Source organism: Nelumbo lutea, chromosome 7 (assembly GCF_056320005.1).
Source record: "Nelumbo lutea isolate HS-2025 chromosome 7, American lotus-T2T, whole genome shotgun sequence".
NCBI lineage: Eukaryota > Viridiplantae > Streptophyta > Magnoliopsida > Proteales > Nelumbonaceae > Nelumbo > Nelumbo lutea.
In genome coordinates, this window is record NC_142690.1 from 25,915,530 (window position 1) to 25,943,513 (window position 27,984).

The 27,984-nt window shown below is 36.3% G+C and overlaps 1 protein-coding gene and 1 pseudogene across 2 annotated transcripts; both read right to left on the reverse strand.

Annotated features, from left to right (window-relative positions):
• Positions 1 to 1,948: 1,948 nt before the first annotated feature.
• On the reverse strand, positions 1,949 to 3,059 carry LOC148845787 (hevamine-A-like). The gene has a single exon (XM_088955373.1). The coding sequence runs from the start codon at positions 2,998 to 3,000 to the stop codon at positions 2,092 to 2,094; it is 909 nt and encodes a 302-aa protein (XP_088811499.1). The 5' UTR covers positions 3,001 to 3,059; the 3' UTR covers positions 1,949 to 2,091.
• Positions 3,060 to 9,000: 5,941 nt separating this feature from the next.
• Positions 9,001 to 27,198, reverse strand: LOC148845788 (cation/H(+) antiporter 18-like; annotated as a pseudogene). Its single transcript, XR_016102523.1, has 5 exons — positions 25,348 to 27,198; positions 23,915 to 24,648; positions 12,759 to 12,766; positions 9,758 to 10,002; positions 9,001 to 9,341 (listed from the first exon to the last, which is right to left on the reverse strand). The product of XR_016102523.1 is annotated as a cation/H(+) antiporter 18-like (transcript).
• Between the last annotated feature and the right edge of the window lie 786 nt (positions 27,199 to 27,984).

A 27,984-nucleotide genomic window follows, 5' to 3' on the forward strand; every position in this document is an offset into this window, starting at 1 on the left:
AGCATTGCAACAATTCAACCCAAGGAACCTTAGCCTTTTCTCTTTGTTTTTCCTACACTCCCTCGTAGTATAGCCAATTTTGTAGTAGACTTTAGAATAAGGTGCTCTACATAATTTTTGATAGTGTTATAGTGGATTGATCGAACTTCAAAACTAGTCTGACTTCCTGAGCAATCGATATCTAAGTATACCTTCCACAAAAATTAATAGCTAGATATGGAAAAGTAATACAGAATAATAGGGGTGGCCATGAGATGAGCTCTTCATGAACTACTTGAGCTCGGTTCATGAAAAGCTTAGTTCATCTCAATTTTAACCAAGTTTCGAGTTGAGTTCGAGCTCAATTTACAGACTTGATTAATAAATGAACCGAGCTTGAGCCTAATAAAGTTCGGTTCATGAGACTTGCGAGCCGAATTTGAGTTTATAACTTTTTGACTTTAACCGAACTCAAGCTCCATGTTCTAGCTCGAGCCTCACACTATTCGGCTCGGCTCAGCTAAAATCCACCCCTACAAAACAATGGAAGATTCCCAACTTTGATTGAAATTGTGACCCATTTAAATAATTGAACAAGTAATATAAAAGATTGTACCTTTGAAAGCTTCTCATAGACATTGTTTTAAATTAAATAGTCACTCTCTTCCGCAAAATGAATCAAAATATGCTTAGAATCCAATGTTGTGCCCCATATTTCATTCCTTAGGGAAAACGATTTGCATATAAGCACTTCCAATTCCTCTAGAGAAGTCGACCATGCATGATCCACTTTAGGGTTGCAGTGATCACAATAAGAAACTGCAACTATCACTTTGCAAGAGGAGAGAGTTTCAAGAGAATCGAGACAAACGAAGGCTTCTCCATGGGGGGATCTACATTGAGATTTGCCATGAGAGAGAGAGAGAGGGTGGAGGCAAAGACTATTAAACATAAAAAGCATACTTTATTAAACATGAAAGTACATTCTGCAATATGAACCAATAAAAACTAAGGCATCTTTTACATGATAGGTTAAGATATAAATTTAATTAACGGTGCAGCAATTGAATGCATAATTGAACTCGTACATTTAATATATTAGACATGAACTTGTATATATAAAAGGATAAATTGCTGAAACTTTTCCTGAAGTTTTTTGATCCTTGCTGAAACCTTCCCTAAAGTATGATAATTGCAATCATCTCCCCAAAACTTTTTGACATAGTTGCAAGTAGACCCCCTTTGTTGGAATTCTCTAAAAATAGGTACGGAATTGTCAAAAATACCCATGTAATTACTTTGACCAAAATGTTTATTTTCCAACTTTTCTCCTCATATGAGTCACTAGCCCAAGCCCTTCAATTTCTTTTCTAAAAATTCAATCATTTTCTAATCCTTCATATCAATCAATCAAAGGTTAATCTGCAACTTCACTTTCTCTATTTATTTTTTTTGTTGTTTATAAAATTTGTATTTTTTTTAAAACTAGCTTCCACTGTAATTGTATGGGTATTTTGGACATTTTTATTTTTTTTTGTTAGAGGATTCTAACATAAGGGGTCTACTTGCAACTGCGTCCAAAAAATTTAGGGGAGTTTGATTTCAATTACCAAATTTGAGGGACAAATTAAACGGTCATAACTTTCCGTGGAGGTTTTAGCAATATACTAAAATGCTGAATTGTTTACTTTAAAACTTATTAAATGAAAACATATTGAAGATGGATTATCTGACCGAATTTTTTTCCTTTTTGTGTGTTGACGATTCGGTGTTGAAAATAAATTTGTTGGGAGGCTCTATTCTTAAAGGTGAGACTAAGAATACGGTGACTGTGACTGACTGTCTTGCTAGTTCTTCCTGAAATTCCTAACCAGTAGAAAGAAGCTAGGTCAGTTGTAGTTAGCTCTGCATATAGACAGCAGAGAGAGAGAGAGAGAGAGAGAGAGAGAGAGTGATTATCCCACACATATTTGTTAATTGTTACATGACAATTAATAAAGTGAAATTTATTTCTAAGTTAACAACCCTGATAATTGAAGTTGTTTATTTATTACATGAGCAATACATATTCGGATTTATTCAGCTGATCATGAGCAAATTACTATTCCCAATTTAAACGTAAGCCTTAATAGTGTTACTGTATCCGTTCTTGTCATCTAAGTATTTATTCCACAGCATGACACCGCCATACTTGGGAGAAGCCTTGATTTTGGGCAGGATTTGATGGATGAGCACATTTGTGGGGATATAACCACTTCCAGCTGCTTGGGGAGAGGCAGGTAGTCCCAAGAAGAACTTAGTGGCATGGATTGACGACGTCCATTTGGTCCAAGAACTCAATAGCTTTGAAACATTCCCTGTGGTGTATTGGCAAGGGGCATTGTTATAGAATTGGATCCAAACATAATCGAACAGCCCGGAGTTGAGGGCACGGCCGAGATACCTATCTGGGAATGGGCACTGCGGAGCCGCGGCCAGGTACACCTTCTTGTTTGGCTTACTGTAGACCGAGAGGTACCTGGCCAGCTCATAGTAGTACAGAGTGCTGCCTCTCTCGATGTCGAAGTCTATGCCGTCCAGCGCTGCTGGACCCAGTGGGCGTGTCGACGAGCGGCCGCCTAGGAAGTTGTTCCAGAGGTAGTCGGCGACGTTTTTGGCATCCTGAGCGGATTTTAGAGTGTAGGTGCCGATGCCACCTCCAATGGAAAGCAGCACCTTAATGCCTTTGCTTTGGCAATACTTGATGTCTTCAGTAAGGCCGACGCAGCCGCCAGTGGCTGGGTTGCAGTGGCCGGCGAGGTTGAGCTCCGGCTTCTGGCCATTGCCGAACTTGTTGAGGAAAGCGAGGTTCACGTATGCGTACTTGCCCGTAGCACAAGTCTGCTTCAGCGTTCCCTCCTTTCCGCTTTGGCCCCAGTAGACGGCAATGCCGCCTTTGCCAGCGGCCAGGGACCTTGCCGCTACGGAGAGCAGCAGGAGGGAGAGAAGAAGGGCTGATGATGCTTGAGACTGAGTAGCCATTGGTGGGTTAAGGATTGCGAGGCTAGCTATTCTCTGGTTATGAGTTGAGAGGATTGTTGGTGCTTGAAAATGTTTACGTGGGAGGTTTTTTATAGACCAGCTCCTTGGCCTTGACAAGGTGCATCCCTTGTTGTTGTACGTTCGTACGTCCTTCGCCGTGGTTTCAGCCATATATGTCGACTGTGGTTTTCATTTTTCTTCAAGCTTTGGTCAATGTGACGCGGAATTTGCATCAGTTTCAGAGGTTTCTTATCCAATCTAATTAATATAATTTCAGTCGTAGGCGCCCTTGTATCAAACATGTTAAGAAATCAGAATAGTTTTGATTTATATAATAAGATTACAGTTTCGGTGACGAAATATACTGACTAGCTCAACCCCCTACTCATTTTATTTATTAATATATACACATCCATTGGAAGGATGAAAGATGAACCACACGGTTTTTTTTTGTATTCCCAAATCCAAACAGCAACTTTAATATATATTTTATTCGTCAGCGTCAGCGGGGTAGTTAGTTCTTAACAGCTGGGTGCGGGGGATAATTTATAATTTACAGTTACGTGCTGTAAGATGATTCCTGAATTTGCAAGCAATGTATGAGTTGAAAATTAACTTGTGGGAGATAGTTGGATCTCAAAATCACATTTTATATACAAGATAAACAAAGAAATAAATTAGATAAGGCTGGTTTTGGTTAAAGAAATATTGAAGGGAAGTAAATAAAAATGTATTTGGAGATAAAATCTCAAACTATTTTTAAGTGTTTGATTTTTCCATTAAAAATTTAAACTTGTAACACTCTTTTAACATTGTATGTATATTAATTAATACAGAACTGTAATTTTATAAATCATTTGTAATTCATACAATAACAATATTCATTTTGGATGTGACCAAATTACCAACTACATGATTGAATACTCATTTTTAAATGGTCAAAAAGTGAAGATTGTTAAAAACCATAGTTTTTTTTCTGGTCAAGAAGATCCCCTACAATCTAAAATATCTGTGGTTCAGTTGGAAAAGATGTTCAATCAGTTGTCTCAAATAAACTAGGTACCATAATACTCGTAATAGTATGAGGGCTACCAAGGTCTCGTTTGTTTTTGGTAAGTTATTTATTTAGATAAGTATATTTATTCAGAAAAATATTTCTTAGGAAAGATTTATCTAAGTAAATGCATTTATCTATGTTTTTTTAAAAGGGGTATTTTTGTCTCATTTAAGTATTGACAGCTTTTTCCCTTATACAACTAGTTAGCAAGATAAACTTTCTCTACTCTCCATATAAATTTAAAAAAACAATATGGGTTTCTTGATCAATAAAAATTAAAATTTCATTGACCAACTTTTCTCTCTCAAAATCAAAAAAAAAAAAAAATGCCCCCAAGTTGAAAAATGTTCGAAATATTCTCAGAATATGAAATTTTCAAGTATAAAAAGCCTAATCCTGCACATTGGAGCACCCACTGTATGCTTTCTTCCTGTCAATAGATCAGCTTCATCATTAACCCTTCCCTGGTATACAGCTCGAACAGTCGAAACATGAGAAAAATTCCAAATAACAGTTTCTGGGCCCACGGTGTCATGGGCTATTCCGAAGAAAAGAAAAAGCTTAGCTTTGACCTTCTTAACCAGCTTAAGTTATTAGCTGTCTTGATCTACATTATTACATGTCTTAGATGGTACCTACCCTCTTTTTATTTTTTCTATGGTTTCAAATGCAAACAATACCTCATGACTAGACTAAACCAATGGGCTGTCTTTTTGTGGCTGTACTGCACATTTTGATCGTTCAATTCAAATAGATGAGTACCGGCCGTTTGAATTAAAACAAAAATGCTCAGTTCGTAATTTAGCCCATTGAAGCCAGTGATCCTCCAAACAGACTTCAAGGCTGGTTGATCCGCCGTTGGTTCTCAGAACTAACCACACAACTGGCCAGTCTAGGTCGAGTCTAGATCTCTTTTACAATTCAAAGCTTTAAATGAATTTGGGCAAGATCAAATTATGAAGTGAATTCCTGTGTTTAAAAAAGCTCCATATTCATTACAAATATATATAAAATAATACAAAATACAAAGTTTTTTACTCTACATATTTATACTTGTACCCCTTCCAAACCGAGCCTAACTTAAAAACTGTATGTTGAGGAGTAAGGTTGCGTACATATGTCCCTCCCCAGATCTCGCATTGGTGGGCTGCCTATCCACAGTGACATTTAGTTGTGTGTGTGAGAGGGAGAAAGGGATTTGTCGGTCTTTAAAGAGATTTGTGTACCACCAATAACAAGAAAAATTAAGTGCTTTTGCATACATCTCCTTCTTTCTTGTAAGAGAAGGCTATTAGTTACAACAGCTCCATGGAGTCGAAATTTCTGACCACAACACATTGATAGTCACACTCATCCAGTCACATATATGGAACATCGTTGGTGTTTGAATCCAGATTTTCTGCTCACTTTCTCTACTCTCACCCATCCACAATAAACTGCAGCCGCAGATCTTACAATACAAGATGACGATGTATGACTGCAATTCAAAGCGGGTAGAGAGTGGGTTAAAGGAAATCTGGTATGTTGGTGATTGATAAGATGCAACTAAGTCCCGAGATTAGGAGAGAGACCAGGCTAAGTGGACTACTTATATCATTTTGGGCCTTGTTAGAAGTCTAAACTGAAGCAAGGCCTCCTGAACCTGGCCCTTCAATGAATCTAACTACTGTTGTTGGTCCTCGGGACTGGCTTGGCATAAGCTTTTTCTTTTATGAACAGGATAATAGAGTTGAAAATTATAAATAAATCCTGGAAGTATAAAATAAAAAACTAATATACAGACCAGTTTCAACATTATTTCTGTGGTATAAACCCCAACCCAGGAAAATATTTCCAGAGCCAATGATACAAACCACCAACTGACTTCGGAATCTATGATATTTCCAAACCACGATCACAGTGTGGTTTGGATAGAATGGCAAAATAGAGAAGATGGGTTTCACACTATCGATGAACAGCGACTAGCGGTATTAGCCATGTTTGGTTGAATTTTCATTCTTTCTCATTTTTATATAATATATGAAATTCTAAAATAAAAAAGAATATATAAAAATAGGAAGAATGAGGAAATATTGTTATGAACCAAATATTTTTTTTCTAAAAATGAATTCTTTTCAAACTGACAAGTGTCCTATATTGCTCATTTTCATTAAAAAAAAAAAAAACTGTCAGTATTCATAAACCCTGGCCTCTAAGTCTCCAAAACTGTTGGCATAGATGTTTACTAACCAATGGGCAAAGTGTTCTTGTGCATAAAAGTGCTTTTGTAAAAATAATTTTCTAAAAATGCTTTAATAAAAGTACTTTCACAAAAGTAAACATTTGTGGCAGCATTTTCCTCAAATAATGAAAATGAGCAAGATGGGGCATGATTATTTTTCATATTGTAGGCTATTCAATTTTTGTGCTATGGGCTAATTTTTAATTCAAAAAAAAATGTGGCCCGTGGCAAGAATTTTGTAAACAAACACTCTAACATTCTTGCTTAAAATGAACTAGAATTAAAGAATGAGGCCAGAATAGTGAACATGGCCTAGATTTCTATACGAAAAAGAATAAATATATCTGTCTATGATTTAAAATACTTAAAAATGACCTCGTAACTTCATTACTGACCAAACCTTCGTTTTTAGAATTTTATACATTTTTAATGCATGTAAAATGAATACTAATTGGACCTCCTATTAATCGATAATTCGAGTCATTTGATGGGAATTAATTCCAAAGTGAACCTGTAAATGACTATGGTGATTTGTGACCTATTGAGCCAAGATCGAATCTGTTCCTCACACAGCTAAAACGTGCTGAGGTCGATGTGAGATGCACACTGTGAGGAGCAGATCCGAACTCAAATAGAGCCCCAACCTCATTGTGCCAAACTCAAGCTTATTGATTACCTTGTTTACCTCAGGCCTTACCAACTCAGACATTCACTTTTCAATTGGTGGGCCATGAGTGGGACTCAATATATGAGGGGTATATTCTTCTTAAACATTTTTTAGGCATAAAAAATCGAAACAACCTCGTTGTATGTATAAAATGACCAGAGTTCTTAGAAACAGCCTTTTTATATGTATTGGGGTAAGGCTGCAAATACCTATCCCTCCGCAGACTCCGCATTATTCCCTTTATTTTTCCATTTTGATTTTTGCTTACACATTCAATCCATTCATTGAAAAATATTCCATCTATGAGTTGCGCTTTGTGAGGAGTAAATCCGGACTCCCATAAACCTTCCTGACAAACATATTTTACCATGAATAAGGATGCTTCCTAAAATGAATGTCACCCATCAATTGCCTTATTTCCCCGTAGTACTTTGCACATTAACACAAGTTGTTCTTGTAATTTCCTCTAGTCTGTTGTAGATTAATTTGTAATTTATGAGAATCAATTATGAATGTGAAGAAATAAACAAGAAAGTGGGGAGTTGGAGAGTGTGGAGAATTAAATGCAAGACACTTTGTTGATGATTTCACTCAAGATGATGTGAGTATATTTTGTTGAACAGAAGTCTAAAGACTCTTTAGTGTTTACCCAATTCAAAGCATTAGTGGAAGGACAAAGTGGGCATAAGCTGAAGGTTTTACAAATTGATCGTGGAGGAGAATTTACTTCATAGGAGTTTTGCTAACATTGCAAACATTTAGGGATCGGAAGAAAATTGACTATCAGATATATTCTACAACAAAATAGAAATGCTAAAAGGAAGAATCAGACTATTGTTAAATTACAAGAAGCATGATGAAAGGAAAATTTTATCCAATAATTTTTAGGTAGAATCAGTAAATACCACAGTTCACATTATCAATTAGTCATCAACCAAGGTGATAACAAACGGGTCTGGATGTAGTAGGCATGTTAGATAAGCATGATAAGTGAGCACGTAATAGCTGTGTGACACATGTCCCAGTTAATGTGATTTGCATCCAAACATTTTTGTTCTGTTAGATAGAAATTATCCATTATTTTATTATTTTTGTCAAAATAAGTAAAAATAAAAACAATGAAAAAGAAAAACCTAAATGTGTTGGGAGTTGGGACCCGTTTACATTTTTCTTTTTCATTGTTTTTATTTTTAATTATTTTGACAAAGATAATAAAATAATAGAAAATTTTATTTAACGAAACAAAAACGTTTGGATGAAAGGCACGTTAACTGGGACATGTGTCACACAGCTATTGCGTGCTCACTCATTTTGCTTACCTAACGTGCCTACTACATCTGGACCCATTACAAATATGATAATATTTGAATAAATGTGTAATGTAGATCGCACTGGGCCAGCATGACCCACTTTTGCCGGCTACCTACACTATAATGGGTTGTGCCAAGCGAAGCTCAAGTGGTCCCGTGTCTTGTCAGGCTGGGCTGAATTGTAGGTCATGATGATTTTTAAAAAAATTAAAAAAATATAATGAAAATTTAAAATAAATTAATAAGACATACAACAAAATGAAAAATTCTTAAAATTTTATTCTGTAAGAATAATTTTGATGTTGTTGTTATTAAAATTACTTTAGAATTTTTTTTATGCATTGTTTATGCTCATACTTTACCCCTGCATAGGGAAAAGTTTTTATGAAAAGATTAGATATAATGAAGCAGCCAATGGATATCAGTTGTTAAATGCCAAAGCAAATAAATTGACAATTTCTAGAGATGTTTCTGATGAAAAGGTAGCTTGGGATGATAAAGAAACTCAAGATTGTGAAGAACTTAAATTTGATGAGTCAAGTACAACAGGAGAAAGAAATCAAACGATAGCCATTGTTCTTAATTTATGATATCAACTGTTTGGAAATCCCCCCACCTCCAGCTGTATTCCAAGTATTTCAATTTATGACATGGGATCCCATGGGTCACTTTTAAGTTAGAGGCTGGCATTCTCTTATATCCTAAAAAGCTATTAATTTAAGGCCTTTTTACGGTCCATTTTACTTCAGAATTTATAAATATCGATACGTCTGATATGCAGGTAGGGGCATATCGGGCAATTCCAGTGTAGGTGCATAGCATAGACGCACAGTCCTTCCCTTTTTCCTGTCCCACGGGAGGCCTCAATCAGATTTATCAAAGTCGGGATGTTTGTTATACCGTGGAAGCAAGCTAAAATCCTAAGTTGTGTGCTTGGATCTTTCCTCTCTATTGTTCTATGCTTGTAATCAGCCTTGCACCCTCTTCTTGCTGGCTTATATACAGCTGTAACAAGCGGCGTGGTGATGAAAGTTGTGAAGAGTGCCATGAGAACCATAATCGCAAATGTCTGCTCATTTAAGACCTGCAATGATGAGTTAGATTTAGTTGAGCTGTAGAATTATCTGCTAGAAACAGATGATCAAATAGTTTTTTAAGGTGTGGGACGAAGTTAATACAGATGAGTTGAGTTATTGGAACTAGTGAATTTCAGATGCTGAAAGTTTGATCCAGCACAAACAACTTCTTCATTCAGAGTCTCTAAAAAGTCAAAAAACAATTATGTCTGTTTTCAAATTTCATACTCTTTTAATATCTTTTTAACTTTTAAATTTCAGATTTCAGATTTATCAAACGCCACCTAAGAAACAGAACTAAGTCAAAAATATTGTCGACACCATTTCCTAATATCTGAACCATAAAGAGGTCCATTCTCATATTGGTTTGAATCCCTAATAAGAAGTTCTTATAGCCACTTTGTATCAAGAAACTAAAACATCCCTTTCTGTCTTTACCAATGTTGAGGACTATGAGTTCCACCAATCCTTTAGTGTTCATGAGGATACCCAGGGCAAGAGCTTCACGGAAAGGAACTTTGCAAGCAACAGAGACAATAACAGTGCCAACAACTTTTCCAAAACAAGCTGTAAATATAACCAAGACCAGGAGGCCCCAAGATTGAGCTCCTTGAATGGTGGTTATGTCAGTTTTTAACCCACTGGAAACAAAGAACAAAGGAAGAAAGAGACTGGATACAAGATCCTCCACTTTTTCCACAAGATCACTAGCAAATGGCCCATCTTTTGGGAATTAAACCGCAAAATCCTGAAGCGAAAGAGAAAAACGAGAATTCCACATCCGAGTTCACGCTGTCACTCAACCAATACGGTTTCCAAAGGATATGGACATTAATTACAATCCCTTAATTCTTAAGGCTGATCAGTTTGAAAATAACAATATGTACAATATAAATACATACAAAATATAAGGTTTTGCATTCTACATATTTATATCAGTGCTCCTTCCACTGAGCCTAAGAAAAAAAATGTGTGAAAATGCATCTCAACTTCTGTAAACGAAAGAAAAAGAGACAAACAACAGAATTAAGGGAAAAAAAAAAAAAAAGAGAGAAACAAAATCAATACGACTCATGTGTTGAACTTTTCTCACTTCGCATAGCTAAATCCATCTTCTTTAGTTGTTGAACCCTAAGGCTGGCTGGTTGTGTTTGGTTTGATAAAAAAGGAGATAGAACCAGAAAGTTATTCAGACAAAATTACTGTGAAATTCATTGAGAATTTTCGCTTTCTCTTATTTTCTATCGAACCTAAATTATCACCCACTGTAAACGAAAGAAAGTAAATGCATGATTAGAAAAGTAAACCATGCACAAAGACTGTGATTAGAAGGACGGTGGACAGTCCACCGGCCAGCAGGGTAGAAGAAGAAGAACGGGAGGAGACAGCGGTTGGCGGTGAGTGGTCGAGGGTTTCGTTGAAGCCTTACAGAGACGACCGGCGAAGGTTTTGGCTTCAGGTTGATTTTCGATTTTTCATTTTTGTGATTGTCATTGTCTTTTGTTTTCTGGGTTTGGGTTGAGTATGCATAGGATAGGGATGTAATTATGTAATTTTGGTTTTTTGTCTTTTTGTGGTTAGGAGGGATAAAATGGGGGTTAAATAAAACTGGCCAGTTATTCAAAACCGGGACTGAGTCACTGGTACTCAGGTTGAACCGGTCGGGTGGACGATTTATTAGAGAACGGTTTTAGGAGTATGTCCGAACCGGCTAAGTGTCTAAGTCACGGTTCGATCGATTTAATCGGCCAATCCTGTTAACAAAACAATGGTCAACACTTTTTATCCTTGGGGGGTGTAGGGATATTTTTGAAAAGTAAAAATCAAACGTATAGTACTAATCCTTACATTAAGGCTTTGGGCCATCCAGGCTCGAAACCCATAACCCCCTCCCCAATCCTCATGTAGATGGCTGTGAGATTTAATCTCACATACAATGTTCCCAATGCATAGCAATGATGTGTTGTGGGACGCGTTCTGTGAAGGCATCCATGTTATCCTTATGCCAAATAATTTCATCCTACCCCATGGAGAAATAGATAGAGATTACTCCAAGAATAAGGGGCATACTGATCAACTAGCTAACTGAGGTAAGCTGACTGTCTACACTTTGCTATATTAAGATCTACATCTTGTAGCATATGTTTTTCTGGTGGATTTGGAAGAAAAGGAACAAGGTTTTCAAAAGGCAAGACGCATGTGATATACTGTTGGAAAGTAAAAGATTTATAATATTATCATAAATGAATAAATAAAAATTAAGGAACAATACTTGAAAGAACACTGAGACAAACTCAGATATAAAATCTGAGGCTTGTGGTCTGAGTCCTGGAATTGGTCTAAGCATGGGAATAGGCTGAGGTTTCTTAGCTCAAATCTAGATGCTGAAATTTCTTATTCCAAGTCTTCGAGAAAGAAGGAAACGATCATTGAGACAAGAGAGAGAGAGCGAGAGAGAGAGGCTTCCAAGGATAAGGTTGCTAAGGCTCATAAACTCAGAGAAAAAAGTAATGTACTTACAAAGTGTGGTAGATACCCCTAGTTTGAGGTGGGAAATCTTGTTTTGTGATTGGTTAACGTAGATAAAACCACTCCTCATTGTTGTGGTTGGTGATTTTCAATGATTCTATGCAATGTAATAGCCTTTGTGTTGATGGTTGAAGTTTTTATTAATCAAAAATTGCATGAACTCAAAAATACAGGACTTCTTAGAAATGGTGGATCTAGGAGAAAAGAACAATGTGAATTGTTAGAAAGAGAAAGGGAATCAACAAAGCCATTCACTCCTTCCCTGTCTTGTGGAAGACTTCCTTAATACAACTAAGGCGGTGTATGATAACGCTGATTCCACCTCTTATCTCTCAAAAACTTGCCTTTCAGAGGTGAGAGATGTTTAGGTTTGCATCTTAAAGGTTGATCTAAATGCTAATTTTAGATCTGAAATGGTAAGAGGTCGCCCAACCACTTAACACACGAGGTCAGAGGCAACTCATAGCTACGAAAATGCCTTAAACACCACCCCCCCTCCCCCATCATTTTCAAAATGATAAAAATTGTCTCTTTTAACCCAAATCCAAGCCCTAATTCAACTACCTCCTTGAGTTAAAGCTTTGAGTCTTCTCCGATGCCGGCAACTCTACCAGTAGTTACAAACAATGTTTTTTTTTTTTTTTTAGTTTTTCCATTTCTCACTTCATTGAACCGATTTATCTTATTGATGTTGCGAAGAGAGGCAATTTCCAGTTAGTCTTCTCTTTGAATTAAAATGGTAAAATCTATTGTTTTCAGATGTTGAAGGATTGATGCCCCTGAGAAGAAAAATAAATAAAAACATATATATTGCTTTTCAAATTTCAAAACCAAATAATAGCTTCTATATTTTTCATACTTCAACTTTAGCGTTATCAAATGACACCTAAGTACCAACCCATCCACCTCCGTCTCTCTGGTAAAATGATCAATCACTGAGTTAGAGAAGATCACGATGCATCTAAACAAGTTGTGCATTCTATAAACCACAAGCCCTGGCCTGCTATGATGTTTCAAAGTCTAGAAGTTCGATAAGCCTTGAGCCTTCTTAAAACCAACCTATAATCATACCTCTATATCTATTCTTTCAGAAATTAAAGAACATTTCAATCTAAATAGGAAGGGTTTAAATCTCAGCTCTCACCGTCACCATCTCCAATCTGGCTTATTGTACGAAGAAAACAATAATATCTCACCTCCACATCCTCTAAAGGGGTCCGGATGTAACAGATACGTTAGATAAGCACAATGAGTGAGCACATAATAGTTGTATAACATATGTTCTGGTTAATGTGCCTTTCATCCAAACACTTCTGCTCCGTTAGACAGAAATTATCCATTATTTTATTATCTTTGTCAAAATAATTAAAAAATAAAAAACAATGAAAAGGGAAAATTAACCAGAACAACATGTCCGTGTTGGCAAAAATAGATTTAGCCTCCCTGATTTAAATTGTAGTTGCAAATGAACGGAAACATAACAATTACAACATTATGCCAATAAAGTAGTGGCTTCAAGAGGCAAACTTTTTAGGTATATTCTGGTTTACAGTTCACCTTAATGTTTTCCTTGTTTTTTTTTTTTTCTTTTGCCTCACAATTGCTCCTTTTCTTTAATGATTTGTATGGAAAATCATTATTATAGAAATTTCAAACTCAAATTTCTTTATCTCTCTTAATGTAATCACATCTCTCATTGTTGAGGATATGTTTTTAATAAATTCATGGGAAACACTTTTACCATTATTCATTTCCTCTCTTATTTTTTTATCAAAGGAAGCATATTCTTAAGAGAAGATCAATATTCAATAGGAATGATCATATGGATAGACACAACATGAAAAACAACAATAGTAAATGCCTAAATTTTAACTTTCTAATCCATACCTGCTAAAGTTTTGTTTATAAAAAGACTCTACTACTGCAATAAGTTGAAAAGCTTGTGCTAATTGAAAGTCTTCACCAAATAGTAGACCAAACAATCAAATAGATTTCTAAGAAAAACTAGATAGGAAAGAATGCACACAAACTCTTTAAAAATATGGTAAACTCATTCACTAAACCAATAAACAAACAGGTGTCAATCCTTCTACCAAATATGTTTCTATTAATCCTTTTAGTAAATATGCTTAAGGTCATTAAGCAAATGTTGGTAGCATATGTTTCTATTGTAAGAGATCCTCAAGATCTTATTGTTAAATCATGTGTATGGGAATAAATATCTCCAAATGGAAGGCCCATATTCTATCTTCTATTATATTACATTAGTTTTTCAATTATTGTGCATATAGAATTGCAATAAGTGAATTACATTATGAAAAGTTCCTCATGTTCGTATTTAATTGTGCAAATGATATCATATTATGTCATTTGCACTTATTGTGAATTGCTATAAATTGAGACGATGCTTTTTGACAATACCCACAGATAAAAGCAAAGGACAAGCACTAATATTACCATTCACTTTAAGAACAACCATAAATGAAACATAAGGACACCTAAATGCAAGTCTTCACACTAAGGACAACCATTAATGCTATCATTAACTTCAAGATCAGCCATAAACCAAACACAAAGACACCACCATTGTCAAGTGTGTGGAAATAGTAACTTCCTCTACCAACATATTCTTCTTCTTCAAGGTCTTCATCATTAGTAGATTCATTTCTTACAACTCCAATCTCAGTGTGCTTCCTTTCTAAGTTGGGAAGCTCAGATTTCAAATCGTCAATGAAGAATTCTAGTCTTGAGCACTTCCACATATAATTTTGTAACTCTTCATAATTGATATCATCTGTTTTCACATTGAAGTATTCTATTATTTTTCACTCCCTTCCCATCAGCATCTTTTGTTTCCTTTTCAAAAGCGGCTACTTTTGCATAAATTTTCCAATTATCCTAACTAATTGTCATAAGAACCAAGGCCCTAAGATCCTTCCCCACATCTTCAACCAAGAATGTAGGACTTGACATGTTCAATTTCAAGGCTAACTCATTAAGTAGAATATTGAATGAAATGCACATCTGATTTAGTGCAGCCATCTGTGTGGTAAACGAAAAATCAAAGTCAACAAACATAAGGAGTAAAGATCACAAATGTTACTGCTATTCCTTCCTATTGTCAAAGTGTAGCGTGGGAGTTCAGTTATATTTTTAAGATGACAATCATGAAGGTCTTACAAAGGAGAACATGAAATAAGGTTCCTTTTGCAATTTACCAGTGCATATACAGGGAAAGATGACTATATTTTTTAAGATGCTCCTTTGCCCATTGACAAGCTTTGTGCCAAACTCGAGATAACTGTTTTAAAGTAGGCCTCTATCAACAAGCTATTTTAAAGTAGGCCCATTGACAAGCTTTGACCCTTTTATTTTTTACTATATGCTTTTTTATAACCAGTTGTAAAGGAAATATCTCCCTTTATGGAATTTTTTCATGTCAATATTTTTTCCCTAATATCAAATGAAATCAATTAACATTTTTTCAAAAAATAAAAATTAAAGTGCAAATTTTGATCATGTATACACCAATCATTGTAGTACCAATGTTACAACAACTTCAAAAAATAAAAAATTAAAATGTCTATTGATGTTGCAAGAACAAAGCCAAACAGAGATAAACAAAGGGGCACTAAGAATTTCAAAAATAAGGAAAAAAAGAAGATTAAAAAATTAAGAGATAGAAAACATTGGAGTAGAATCTACCATTGGCCACTTAGGGAAGAAACCACACTCAAAAGTAGAAGAATAAGATGCATAATTGCTCCCCTCCAATTATACGTAGCCCAAGGGGATCGCCTCCTCCATTTATTGGTTGCTGGGTTTCAATGCTCAAACATGGATTTTAATGCCACAATCCAATTCTTCATCCACAATTGAGTCAAGAAACCACTTAACAGACTTCATTGCATAATTTAAACCTTTGCTTTTAGTGGTTAAAATAGCCTTATTACTAAACCAAAATGCAGCTCAAACAACAAAGAAGCCCTCCCAAATAGGATAGATGTTGGTTTAGCATGGACTCGACCAAGGCTGTCAATCGACTTTGTTTTAGCTACGCAATTGAGAGAAACATTGATAGAGATTGCATATTACTAAAGCACCCCTCATCATTGTGTCTAATTACCAAAATTACCTCTACTGACGATGGTTCCACTTTGGTGGTCCATCGTTAATTGTAGAGTTGCCCAAAAATATATTAATAGAAAACTAATTTATGACAGTTCCACTTGCAACTATAACCCTTATCATTAGTAATATAACTTTCGGATTCTAATAAGGAGGTTGGTAGGTGTTAGTGTTGGCTATATAGGGGTAGTTTGGTCCTTTTATTTATATTGGGAGATGTGTAATGTTTGACTTGAATGATGTGTGTAATGTGTCCCATACTTAAGTAGGGGCATATTAGTAATTGGGTTTTATGTTAGTAAGCTATAAATATATCAACCTGGCCAACTAGAGAGATTTTTCTCTCTTATTTGAACTAGCTTTTCCTTCCCCTCTCTTCTCTTATCTTCCTCTTCTCTCTCTTTCCCTCATTCAATCTCATTCCACTGTTGCTTTGAATCTAATACTAGTGCAAATCTGAATTTTATCATGGTACAAGAGTTGTTGTAATAAGTTCAAATATGCTCAGAATTTTTCATCACCATTTATTCTAGGGTTTTGCAAATTTCTCGGCAGTGGAGATTAGAAGAAAGGGTGTAAAAGAAGTGATCATTTTTTCCCTTAGGAGGTGTTTATGCCTCAATTTGTGGTGCGTTGATTGTCTGTGGTGGTTTGTAGAAAGCACCCTAATCAATGGTTTGAAAAGAGCAATTTTAGATGATGCAATATATAATCAAGTATAGGTCTAATTTCTAGTATCTAGCATGGGTGTTACAGTGTGATTTGAATGGCTGGTCGGTTATAGATCTAGTACTATGTGTGTGGTGTGAATTCGGGTGGTTTTGTGATGTTGAAAGTGGACGGTAACAATCACTGTTATTGATAAAACTATGACAATAGGTGTATTTCAGCAATAACCTGTCACTAGTGTACAATATGGTGAAAAGTGAGTTAGGTGTGTGAAATACTAGTGAGAGAAGAAAAAAAACAAATTTCAGCTATGGAAGACAAAAATGAATACAAGTCTAGTATTAAGATTTCCCCCGACTACTTGAATGTTTAGATGACATCTATCAAATTGAATCGTGAGAATTATGTGCCTTTGAAAAAATCTATATAACATTCTCTTAAAGCTAAAAAGAAGGTGAAGCATGTAAAAGAAGAAAAACCTTTCATTGATCCTCAATAATATAGTGATTGGGAATAAGAAGATGCACAAATTATAACTTGATTTTGGAATAGTATAGAACCCAAGGTTAATGTGAATTTTATGTTCTTAGATACAACCAAGGAGATTTGGGACCATGCCAAGAAGCTAAATTCTAGACAAGACAATACAATTAAAGTGTCGACCTTATCAGGAACACTTTAATCAACAGCAAGGTAATCAAAATCTTAAAGAATACTATACTAGCATGAGGAACCTTCTTAATGAGTTGAATGTGTGTCATTCCCTCACTTTAATGTCAAGATTTTGCAACAATAGAGAGAGAAACTTGATTTAACCAGATTTTTAGTAGGGTTGAAACCTAAATATGAATCGGTAAGAGCACAGATACTAGGTAGGTTTGCTCTTCCCTCTCTTGAAGAGGTGTATGCCCATCTTTGAAGGATTTCCGTTGGACCTACAGAGAACTTTAATATCTCTGATAGGTCTACCTTTGTAGTGATAAAAGAGGGAGGTCATGGAGGTAGAGGTGGAACTCAGAGAGTTCAACCAGGTTGTAGTGGTGGTGGTGGTGGATCCATGTATAGTCATGGTGGTGGTGTTGGACCCACGTACAATTGTAGTGGTGAATGCATTGGAGGTTAAGATTCAAGGGGCTCATGGCAAAGGACATAGTAATGCTCTAAAGAGGTGCACACATTGTGGTATGGAAGAACACACTATCAACATCTATTATTATTTACATGGCCCGCCTTCAATTAGAGCAAATCATGTGGTGATGAATGATGGTAGTTCGAGACAAAAAAATTTAGCAAGTTGATCATATGCCTTACACATCCATAGATGTCTCCATGAAGAAGATGTTGAGTGTTCCATGTAATGAGTATGAGTGGTTTATTCAAGCTACTTCTCAACAAAATACAGATAGTTACCCATGCATATTTAGGTATGGCTTGTTTGGCATCCAAACCCTCCCGTTAGATATCGATTATGGAGCTTACGACCATATGACTGGGACTCAATGTGTGTTTTCCTCCCTTTCTCAATCCTCCACTACATGTTAATATACTTTTTTTGGAGGTAATTTGGTGACATGGAAGAATAAGAAGCATACAACGGTGGCAAGAAGTAGTGCAGAAGCTGAATAGAGAGCCATGGCACATAAAACTTGTGAACTAGTGTGGATGAGAAACCTCTAATAGGAGATGGGGAACTCGATTGATACCCCTATGAAGCTTTATTATGAAAACCAACCTATAATCCACATCTCTTTCAGTCCAATTTTTCATAAGAGAACAAAACATATAAAAATTGATTGTCACTTTGTGAGAAAGAATGTACTCAGTGGAGTGATAAATACAGCATATGTTAACACTAGAAGTCAATAGGCAAACTTATTTACCAAAGGGTTAAGTCGGCCAAAAGTGGACTGCATATGTAACAAGTTGGGACTATATGACATATACTCACCTGCTTGAGTGGGAGTGTTAGTATCAATTGTGTTGACACTTCAATCTCATTCTAGTGTTGTTCTTAATCTAATACTCTCTCATATACTCCCCTCTCTTCTCTTCTCTTCCTCTTCTCTCTTCTCTCTCATTCAATCTCATTCTAGTGTTGTTCTTAATCTAATACTAGTGCATATTTGAATTTTGTCATGGTATTAGAGTTGTTGTAACAAGTTCAAATCTGCTTAGAAATTTTGATAGCCATTTCTTCTATGGTTTTGTAGATTTCTCAAGAATCCCTTGGGCTCTGTTTATTTGCGATTCAAACGTCAAACTGGGGTATTTATGTACCCTAGTTCGCGTTTGCGAGCATTTGTTTGATATATAAAAAAGTAATGATTATCAAATCAAAATGTATTTTCTAACACTTTTGTACTTTGTACTACAAAAAAAAATAGTCAAAGTCGATGGTCGTCGCCTTTGACATTTAGACCGCCGCCTTAGAGGTAAGGCAGCGGTCATGAGTCCGCCCCCTAAACCACTGTCGACCTAGGTCAAGACCGTCGGCTTAGATAAAAAAGACCGTTGCCTTTAAGGACCAGACCGATGTAGTTCAATCATACCTAGGTCGACGGTATGTCACAACCACCGACTTAGAGTTAATAAAGGTGGTTGTTAGGACCGCCGCCTTAGGTCTATCAATATGTTTATTCCGTTTTTAGGTGGCGGTCAAGACCGATGCCTTAAAGCTTTTTGGACCGCTGCCTTAGAGCTCTTTTATGTCTAAGGCGGCGGATGCATGACCGTCGGTTTTGATTTTTTTTTATTTTTTATTATTTATATCAATTTGATTTCAACATTTTTTTACACCTTTTTAATACAATTCTCATGATAGATAATGCATAAAAATCAATTTAAATAAATAAATTAAAAAATATATATATTTATAAATAATAAAAAATAGTAGAAAATTAAATAAAAACAGAAAAAATTTACAATAAAATATACAAAAAATAAAAATATCTAAATAAAAAATAATATAATGAAAAATACATAAAAATATAAAAATAAAATACAAAAAAATAAAAAATACAAAAAAACACAAAAAAATTCAAAAAATATAGAAAAATTAGAAAAATAAAACCATAAAACTTCAATAGTAAATCTCTCTCTCTCTCTCTCTCTCTCTCTCTCTCTCTCTCTCATGGTGGAGTAACTATGACTAACCATTGTGAATCCTCCATCTATTTTGTCTGAAGCAAGAAACAGAGCAACCTATGCTATATGGGTAGGCTTTAACATAGTGCCCTTCAAGCTGCAAGCCAATGGGGTAGTGACTCCAAAAGGGGAGATGTAGTTGACCCTGATGCCATGAGCCCCCAGCTCACTACAGGCTGACCGGACCAGCCCCACCAATGCGTGCTTAGAAGTGGTGTATGAACGAGGAGCAAAGTCACCCAAGGCCGCTGCCATAGTTTCAATGCAGACGATCGAGCCATATATCTTTCTCTCCACCATAGCCCGATTTGTGTGCTTAATTGTCGATGCCACCCCTCGCACATTGGTGAGCATGGTGTTGTTGAACTCTTCCATATACATCTCTAGAATGTTGCTTAGAGGACCCAAGATCATTGCTGATTGTCACAGGTGATTGCCACTGCAAGTGGCTACAATTGTTACTGCCACTAAAAACCCTCACCTGCCGCTGCAAACTCATCGGCCGCCTCTACAAATTTGGTCGTAGGTGGTCAGTTGGGTGTGAGGGTTGAGAGGAGGGAACTCGGGAAACCCTAAAGCTAAAGGGACTAAACATTCAACTAGGTTGGGGAGAAGGTATTCTATTTTTTGTTTTTTATTTAAGACATTGAAAATAAAAAGGGTGACCTGCGAACTGCTGCCCGGGTCGAATGGTTTAACGGTCCGACCGCCTGGGTCAATGGTTTTCTAACTTTTTCAATGATTTTTAGAAATTTCCAGTTTTTAGTAAAACCGGATCCGAGGGGCTGACTGGTTACCGGTTTTTCTAGTCCGACTGTCCGGTCCGGTATGGTTTTGAAAACCATATTTCCAACTTTGGATTGCACGACTTTATCAAACAAAAACCCATGATTTCCTTTTTAGACCTTGTTAGTTTCTAACATGATTGATATTTCAAACAACCTTGAGAACAACATCGCCTATGAGCGTAGGGACCTGGATGTTTCCTCCTAGAATTACCTACACAAGTAACAAATACCATTTAATAAATGGACCACAAAGACTAATAAAGAATATTAATATTACTTTTGAAGGGGAAGATCCTGAAAGAGGAATGGTATAGTTCATAATTGATGTAGATAGAAAACCAATATAAAATAAATTCAGGTAAATCTACCAAACTTGACATAAAAGAGTCAAAGAATGGTATAGGTCATGATATATTTTGCAATAGTTTAATAAAATATTTACTATTGATAAAAAAAGAATAATTTGTAAATTGGAAGACTTTGTGGCTTTTCTTATATCCAGCATGAAGATCATCTACTGAAAAAAAAAATCAAAAATTAAAAAAAAAACATTTTTTTTTACATATTGATAATGAAACACCACCTCAAGAAACTATCTCATATTGTTCTCATTGGAAAAATCAGTTTATTTGTACATCAGGGAAAAAAAGGTTTATTTGTACTCATTGGAAAAACATTTTTTGGGAAATTCTTTTATTTAGTATTTTTATATAAGTAATCTCTATATTTTAAAATAAAAAAAAATATGTCTTTGTTTTTAACATACAATTGTTTATTTTACATATAATTTTAAAATAAAACATATAAATCTTTTAAGGTAGATAAAATAAATCATTTTATAATTTTCAGTTTTTATTAAAATTTAAGAGAAAATTAAATCTTAAATTATTTAATTCAGTTTTTATAATTATAATTTACTATTTTTATTAAGTTTTTAGGAAAATATATTTATTTAGTATTTTTAAATAAATTATAACTCTTTTTTTCAAATAATAGATATGCTTTCATTTTTAACATATAATTTATATGTAAAATAAAATATATAAATCATTTAAGATAAATAAAATAAGCTAATTTTATAATTCTCAGTTCTTATTAAATTTTTGGGAAAAATTAAATCTTAAATCAAGGTTTGAATATGTTGTTAAATTAAGGTCCAATACGCCTCTGTATGGTGAGCATCGGGTCGCATCCTCCAATATAGTGCAATACGAATCAATACAATGGTGTATTGTGTTGATACACACGATTGGCAGGATATGCATAGAGTTGTAGTGGATCCTGTGCTAATGAGAATAGATACGAATATGATACGCCCTGTATCAAGTGTATTGTATTGATAGTTTAATCCTTGCCTACCATTAGCAGGTCGTCAGTTATCATTATCACATTATAATATGTGTGACTTAAAACTTTTGAAAATATCGAAATAATCGTTCAAAATAGACATTGTTTATCATCTTCATCAAAAATCAAGATTGAACCAAAGTAATGGTGAATAACCTCAAACCCACCACCAATCCATCTTCCCTCTCCATTCTATTATTCTATCTCTTTCTTTCCCTCTCCTTTTCTTCTTTGTTCTCTCTCTGTCTGTTCTTTTCCTTGGAAGGCTAGGTTGATTGCTTTTGCGAATGATGGATCCAAATCTAGAGTTGTGGGAGTCAGGTTGGGAGGAATTGAGGAAAGAGGCCAGAAAGATCAAGGGTGATCTTGATGTCAACCTCTCTTCCTACGCTAAGGTCAAAGCAAGGTTCACCCAAGGAGGCTCACAATTTGGGCATTTGGATGGTTGACAAATTACTCTTCTCTATAGACCATAAGAGATTTAGGCATTAGGATAGTTGATAAAGAAAATTAGATGACACTGAAAGGGCATTTGCATCCTTTCACATGCCACTTAATGGCGGTTAACGATTTTGGACTAAATTAGGACATTTTAGAAGTTTAGGTACTGGATTGGCGCATATTTTGAAATTTTGTACGAAAGTGAGAATAGGACCAAAGTACAGGATGCTAATATGCAATTTACCCTTGGCCAATTTTAGATATTTTTGAGAAATCACTCTTTAAACTATTCCCAAAATCGTGTCTGGAGGAGAAATCACCAATTTCAATTATTTCCCAATTTTTTGTCGATTTGCTTTTTCAAAAGATGGCATGGCAATCAATGTGTATAATGGAAATAATGAAAGGAAAAAACAAAATCACTACCTAATAAATTCAATTGCGTGTTTCTTAGAAATCAGCTTGCATGACAAGAATAATACCAAACAGCCAAAATTGCTGATTATATTCCACCTATGACCACTCTAACGAGAGTCATGACCCTTCCTAATAAACATATTTTACTATAGAACGATACTTTCTTGAGATGAAATGGCACCCATCAGTTGCTTTGTTTCCCATGGAACATTGCCCATTAATATGGGTCATTTGCCGTTTTTCTTGTCCTAGCACATATTCTAGCTGAGCTCAAGCTCCCCACCACTGATATGGGTCGAGTGGCTATGTCAGCTATTGCTATTAATGATGTGGTTGCATGGATCCTACTTGCTTTAGCCATTGCCCTCTCAAGTTTTGGGCATTCTCCCTTGGTGTCCCTTTGGGTCCTTCTTTGTGGGTGTGGTTTTGTCATTTGTAGCATATGCTTATATTCCCCCATCTTCAAATGGATGTGCCAACCTTCTCATGAAGGTGAACCTATCGAGGTGAGATCTACATATGTGCTCCTTGGTGGTTGTTCTGGCAACAAGTTTCGTCAAAAATTCTATTGGGACTCATGCCCTCTTTGGAGCTTTTGTTGTTGGTATTCTTCATTTGTTCTTTGTTTTCAGTGGGTTAACTAACATAGCCACCATTCAAGGAGCTCAATCTTGGTTATATTTACATCTTGTTTTGAGAAAGTTGTTGGCACTGTTGTTGTCTCTGTTTTGCAAAGTCCCTTTTTGTGAAGCCCTTGCCCTGGGTTTCCTCATGAACACTAAATGATTGGTGGAACTCATAGCCCTCAACATTGATAAAGATTCAATCCATTCTTATGGCCACTGTGTATCAAGAAACTAAAACATACCTTCCTGTCTTTACTAATGTTGAGGACTAAGTTCCACCTGTCCTGTAGTGTTCATGAGAAAACCCAGGGCAAGAGCTTCATGGAAAGGGAATTTGCAAGCAATAAAGAAGACAACAATGCCAACAACTTTTCCAAAATAATCTATAAATATAACCAAGACCAGGAGGCCCCAAGATTGAATTCTTTGAATGGTGGATATGTTAGTTTTTAACCCACTAGAAACAAAGAACAAACAAGAAAGAAACTGGATACAAGATCTTCAACTTTTTCCACAAGAGCACCAGAAAATGGTCCATCTTTTGGGACAAGAATACCAACAGAAAAAGCTCCAAAGAGGGCATGAATCCCAATAGAATTAGTGACGAAACCTACTGCCAGAACAGCAACCAAGGTAGCACGTATGTAGATCTCCTCCACAGGTTCACCTTCATGAGAAGGTTGACACATCCATTTGAAGATGGGGGGATATGAACATGCTACAAATGACAAAACCACACCTACAAAGAAAGACCCAAAGGGACACCAAGGGGGAATGCCCAAACTTGAGAGGGCAATGGCTAGAGCAGAGTAGGACCCATGAAGCCACATCATTGACAGCCGCTGCAACTGACATAGCCATTCGACCCACATCAGTGGTGATGAGCTTGACCTCAGCTAGAATTAAGTGCTAGGATAGAAATTGAAAAACAGTTATAGAGAGGGCTACACCCATTGAGTACAAGAAATGGAGCTCCATCCACGTTTCTAGAGATTGTTTGACGAAAGAGGAATGATGAACCAATCCCTTATGCAAAGGGGAGGCTAATTCTAGCAGTAGAATTTCCAAAGACTTTTTTCCTGTCCGACGAAGAGCCAACAAGGAACAAAAGGAGGCTGAGACCAAGATTGGCTAGAGTATCTAGCACAGTGAGGCTCCTTGCTGGGAAGACTGCATTAAGGTAGCTCTTGTTACGCCCCAGAGCTGATGGCCCAAGCAGTGTCCCACCCTGCCACAAGAGCAAAGTAAAACAGAAACGGTAAATTCACCTTTATCTATGACAAATTACATATATAGTTCTATAGAGTTATCACATACAAAGGATACATATGATGCACAAAGTTGATCTCATGATTCATGAGGGTCCCAAGTATGGATTCTAATTTTCTAGCTATAGAATTTCAGTATGTAAAGTTGTGATCTTTTGTTTTTATGGCACCAGCCACCAGATCCAAATAAAGCATCAAAGTGAAATTTGTATAGGAGTAGACTGGGCCATGATATGATCATTTCCAGGGCTGTGAAACCTCCAACAATTAATTACCAACATGGGGTTTATCAAGCAATGGTTTAGACTTTAGACAGATAAACAAATACTAGATGAACCACTCCTTTAGGAGAAATAAAAAACAAGAAGAAACAATCTTCCTGTATTAAGGATAAACAAATAGAAAGAGAATGGAAATTTTAGTAATATAACAGGATACTCTTCATAGTTACATTCATAAATACAACTGAATATAATTAAAGAAGGGAAAGCGAAGGACTCCCAAGAAAGGATTAGAACAAGATAAATTCTCTGAGAAAGAAATAAAATTCATTTGTAAATTATTTCTGTATTTTAATTAGCCAAGTGTCAAAGCTTTCCAAACAATATATTAATGTGTCAACACAGTATGCAAAATCATGATATTAATTAGGAACTTACAACAATCATGATATTAACTTGAAGCTTAACACCAAGTTATAAGCTTCCCATGCTGCCCAAGCTTTGGTTAGGTTGGTGATTGTAAATCGTAAGTTGGAAGCTTTTAAGTCCACTATTTCTCCTACATCATTCCTCGCAATAGCAAAGGTTGCCGTTAATATAAGCTGTGTTTGGTTTCAAACAAAAGGTGAGAACGGAAGGAAAATATAGGGAAACCTGTACAAACCTGTGAAAGTGTTTCCTTACCCTTTTTTTTCCTTTTCCTACCTTTACTTCCCAAGCAGACCAAGATTCAAATTCATCATGGATTCCAAGTTCAACCAAGAGACAAATTCAAATGTCGTTTTATATAACTGATCTTCAAAACCAAAACCATCCGATCAAACAAACCAATTTCATGCATTGATTGCATGAACTAACAATTCCAATTAAAAAGAAAAAAAAACACACACACACGACCTATCCAACAGTTACCTCCTTTTATTTTTCCTTACCTTGGTTTCCTTTTCCTGAATCACATGAGAGCCCGGTGAAAGTGAACCGAGATCTTGATGATATAGCCCCACCTTAAATTGAATCCCCAAGGTAAAAACATCTACTACGTAGTCCTTCAATGTCTTGATGATATGGCCCCACTTTAAATTGGATAAAGTGACGTTAATGGGCCCCCAAAATACAATCAGAAGCCATGATTTCGGTTTTAGCCCAAAGCTATGTCATTGGGCATAACACATTCCAATGATTTGATAGGGTTGGATTGACCAAGCGGAACTTTCGGGTTGAGATCCCTGCCAATAAAACACATTCCAACAACCTACCAGCATACTCTCGCACCGCACATGATGTTGGAAGGGTGGAATGAATTTTGAGATTTTCTGCCAACAAAAAGAAGTTCCAACCCCTTACCAACATGATCTCATATCACTCATTGCATATAGTGTTGGAACCTATTTTGTTGGTAGGAGATTTGAACTCTTACAAAGGAAGAGAGGGTATGCAACCCTAGCCATCATCGTTAAATCAAAATGGAAAATATGAAATGCCCCTTTTACCCTTATGTTAAGAGAAAAAGTGCGGGAGAGACGAATGTTCTCTCTCCGATGTTGTTTGCAGCAGTAAGGATGGTGGCGGCAATGAGCAGGATGCAAAGATGATGGAGAGAGGAAGGAGAGAAAAGGGGGAGAGAAACCTTTGATGGTCCTTGAAATTCGGAAGGTGCCGTTCGGACTGGTGAAGAAATTTGGATTGCGAAGTGTTGGAGGAAATGTTGGGTTCTACGGCATGAGCCCATTACCGGTCCGTTCGTTCATAGGTTCCCTTCCCACGCCTTGCGTTGGCTCAAACCATGGTATCGTCCAACCCTAACTTCTTCAATGCTACGATTGTTGGAGATGGTAACGATGCTGAATGTGGGGTTGGCTTGCGTGGTGGAGCAGGCGTAGAAGAGGCCTATAATGTCGAAGGCCGATGGAAACTGGGGTTCCTTTCAGATTGAGTATTTCTCAAATCTCAGATTAGGTTCCTTACAGATCTAAGAGATACTCAGCAGAAACTCCCTTGCCAAGTAGACGGAATCTTAAATCTGAGAGATACTCTACAAGGTAGTCTACCTCTTCTGTTCGAAAGTTCTGGAACTACTCAGAGATTTCCCACCTCTCTCCGCTGATCGCTCAATCCAGCATTTTAGGGGTTGTAGGGGTTTTAGGGCCCAATGTAATCTCCGATCCATCATCTCTGTGGGATCTATAGCGAAACCCAAACTGGGATTGATGTATTGTTCTAGGCAGTGGGTGTTGCCGATGGAACCAAACAGATTTGAGGCGTACTTGAGTTTGGAGTTGAACAAGAAGATTGATAGGAATTTTGGCATATTTGAGTTTGTTTTGTCGGTGCAATGGACGCCAAGCCACGAGGCGGAGAAAGCGTCGTCGGTGGTCCATTTGGCTTGGAAGTTGCTGTGTGCATCGGTCTGCGAACAGAACTAGACATGCGTTGCCATGTCATTGGGAGTAGAGTTCGGAATCATTTCCACCATTCTCTTCAGTTTGAAATTATGAGAGGCAGCACCATCACCGGCGGCAGTTGCAGTGACGACTGAAACACTAACATCCTCTCTCATAAAGACAAAGACGGTAACATTTTTAACTGAACACTAACGGGCAGAGCTAGTCAATTGTCGATATATAAACAGTAAGGGTAAGTTGCACAAAACATTAAATGATTATCATTTATATTTTTTTCAAAAATTCAAATTAATTAAGCTTACACATCATTTAGTAATACATCTAATTACAATAATTGTGTAACCTGAAAGACAAAACATTAAAATTTGAATAATAAATTTGCTTTAACTCATCTTAACTGTATTATTTTTATTAAAAAATTATTGACTTAATTACTTTAGATAGCTTATTAATTTAGCAAGCAATTAAGTTTAATTCATTAATTAAACACAGTTGCTCCAAGCATGGAGGTGCATTAAGTGTTCTTGGTAAGGTTAATGGACCTCATTTGCGTCGTGCTTTGTCTCCACCCTAGAGGTGTAAAACGGGTCGTGTCGCTCTTTTCATGGATAATTTGGGGGGTTGGCCTGGCATGGTCCACGACCTAAGTCCATGCGGGTCCATGTCATGCCAG

Coding starts and splice junctions, on each gene's coding strand:
- LOC148845787 (XM_088955373.1), bottom strand. CDS start 3,000: ATGGCTACTCAGTCTCAAGCATCATCAGCCCTTCTTCTCTCCCTCCTG.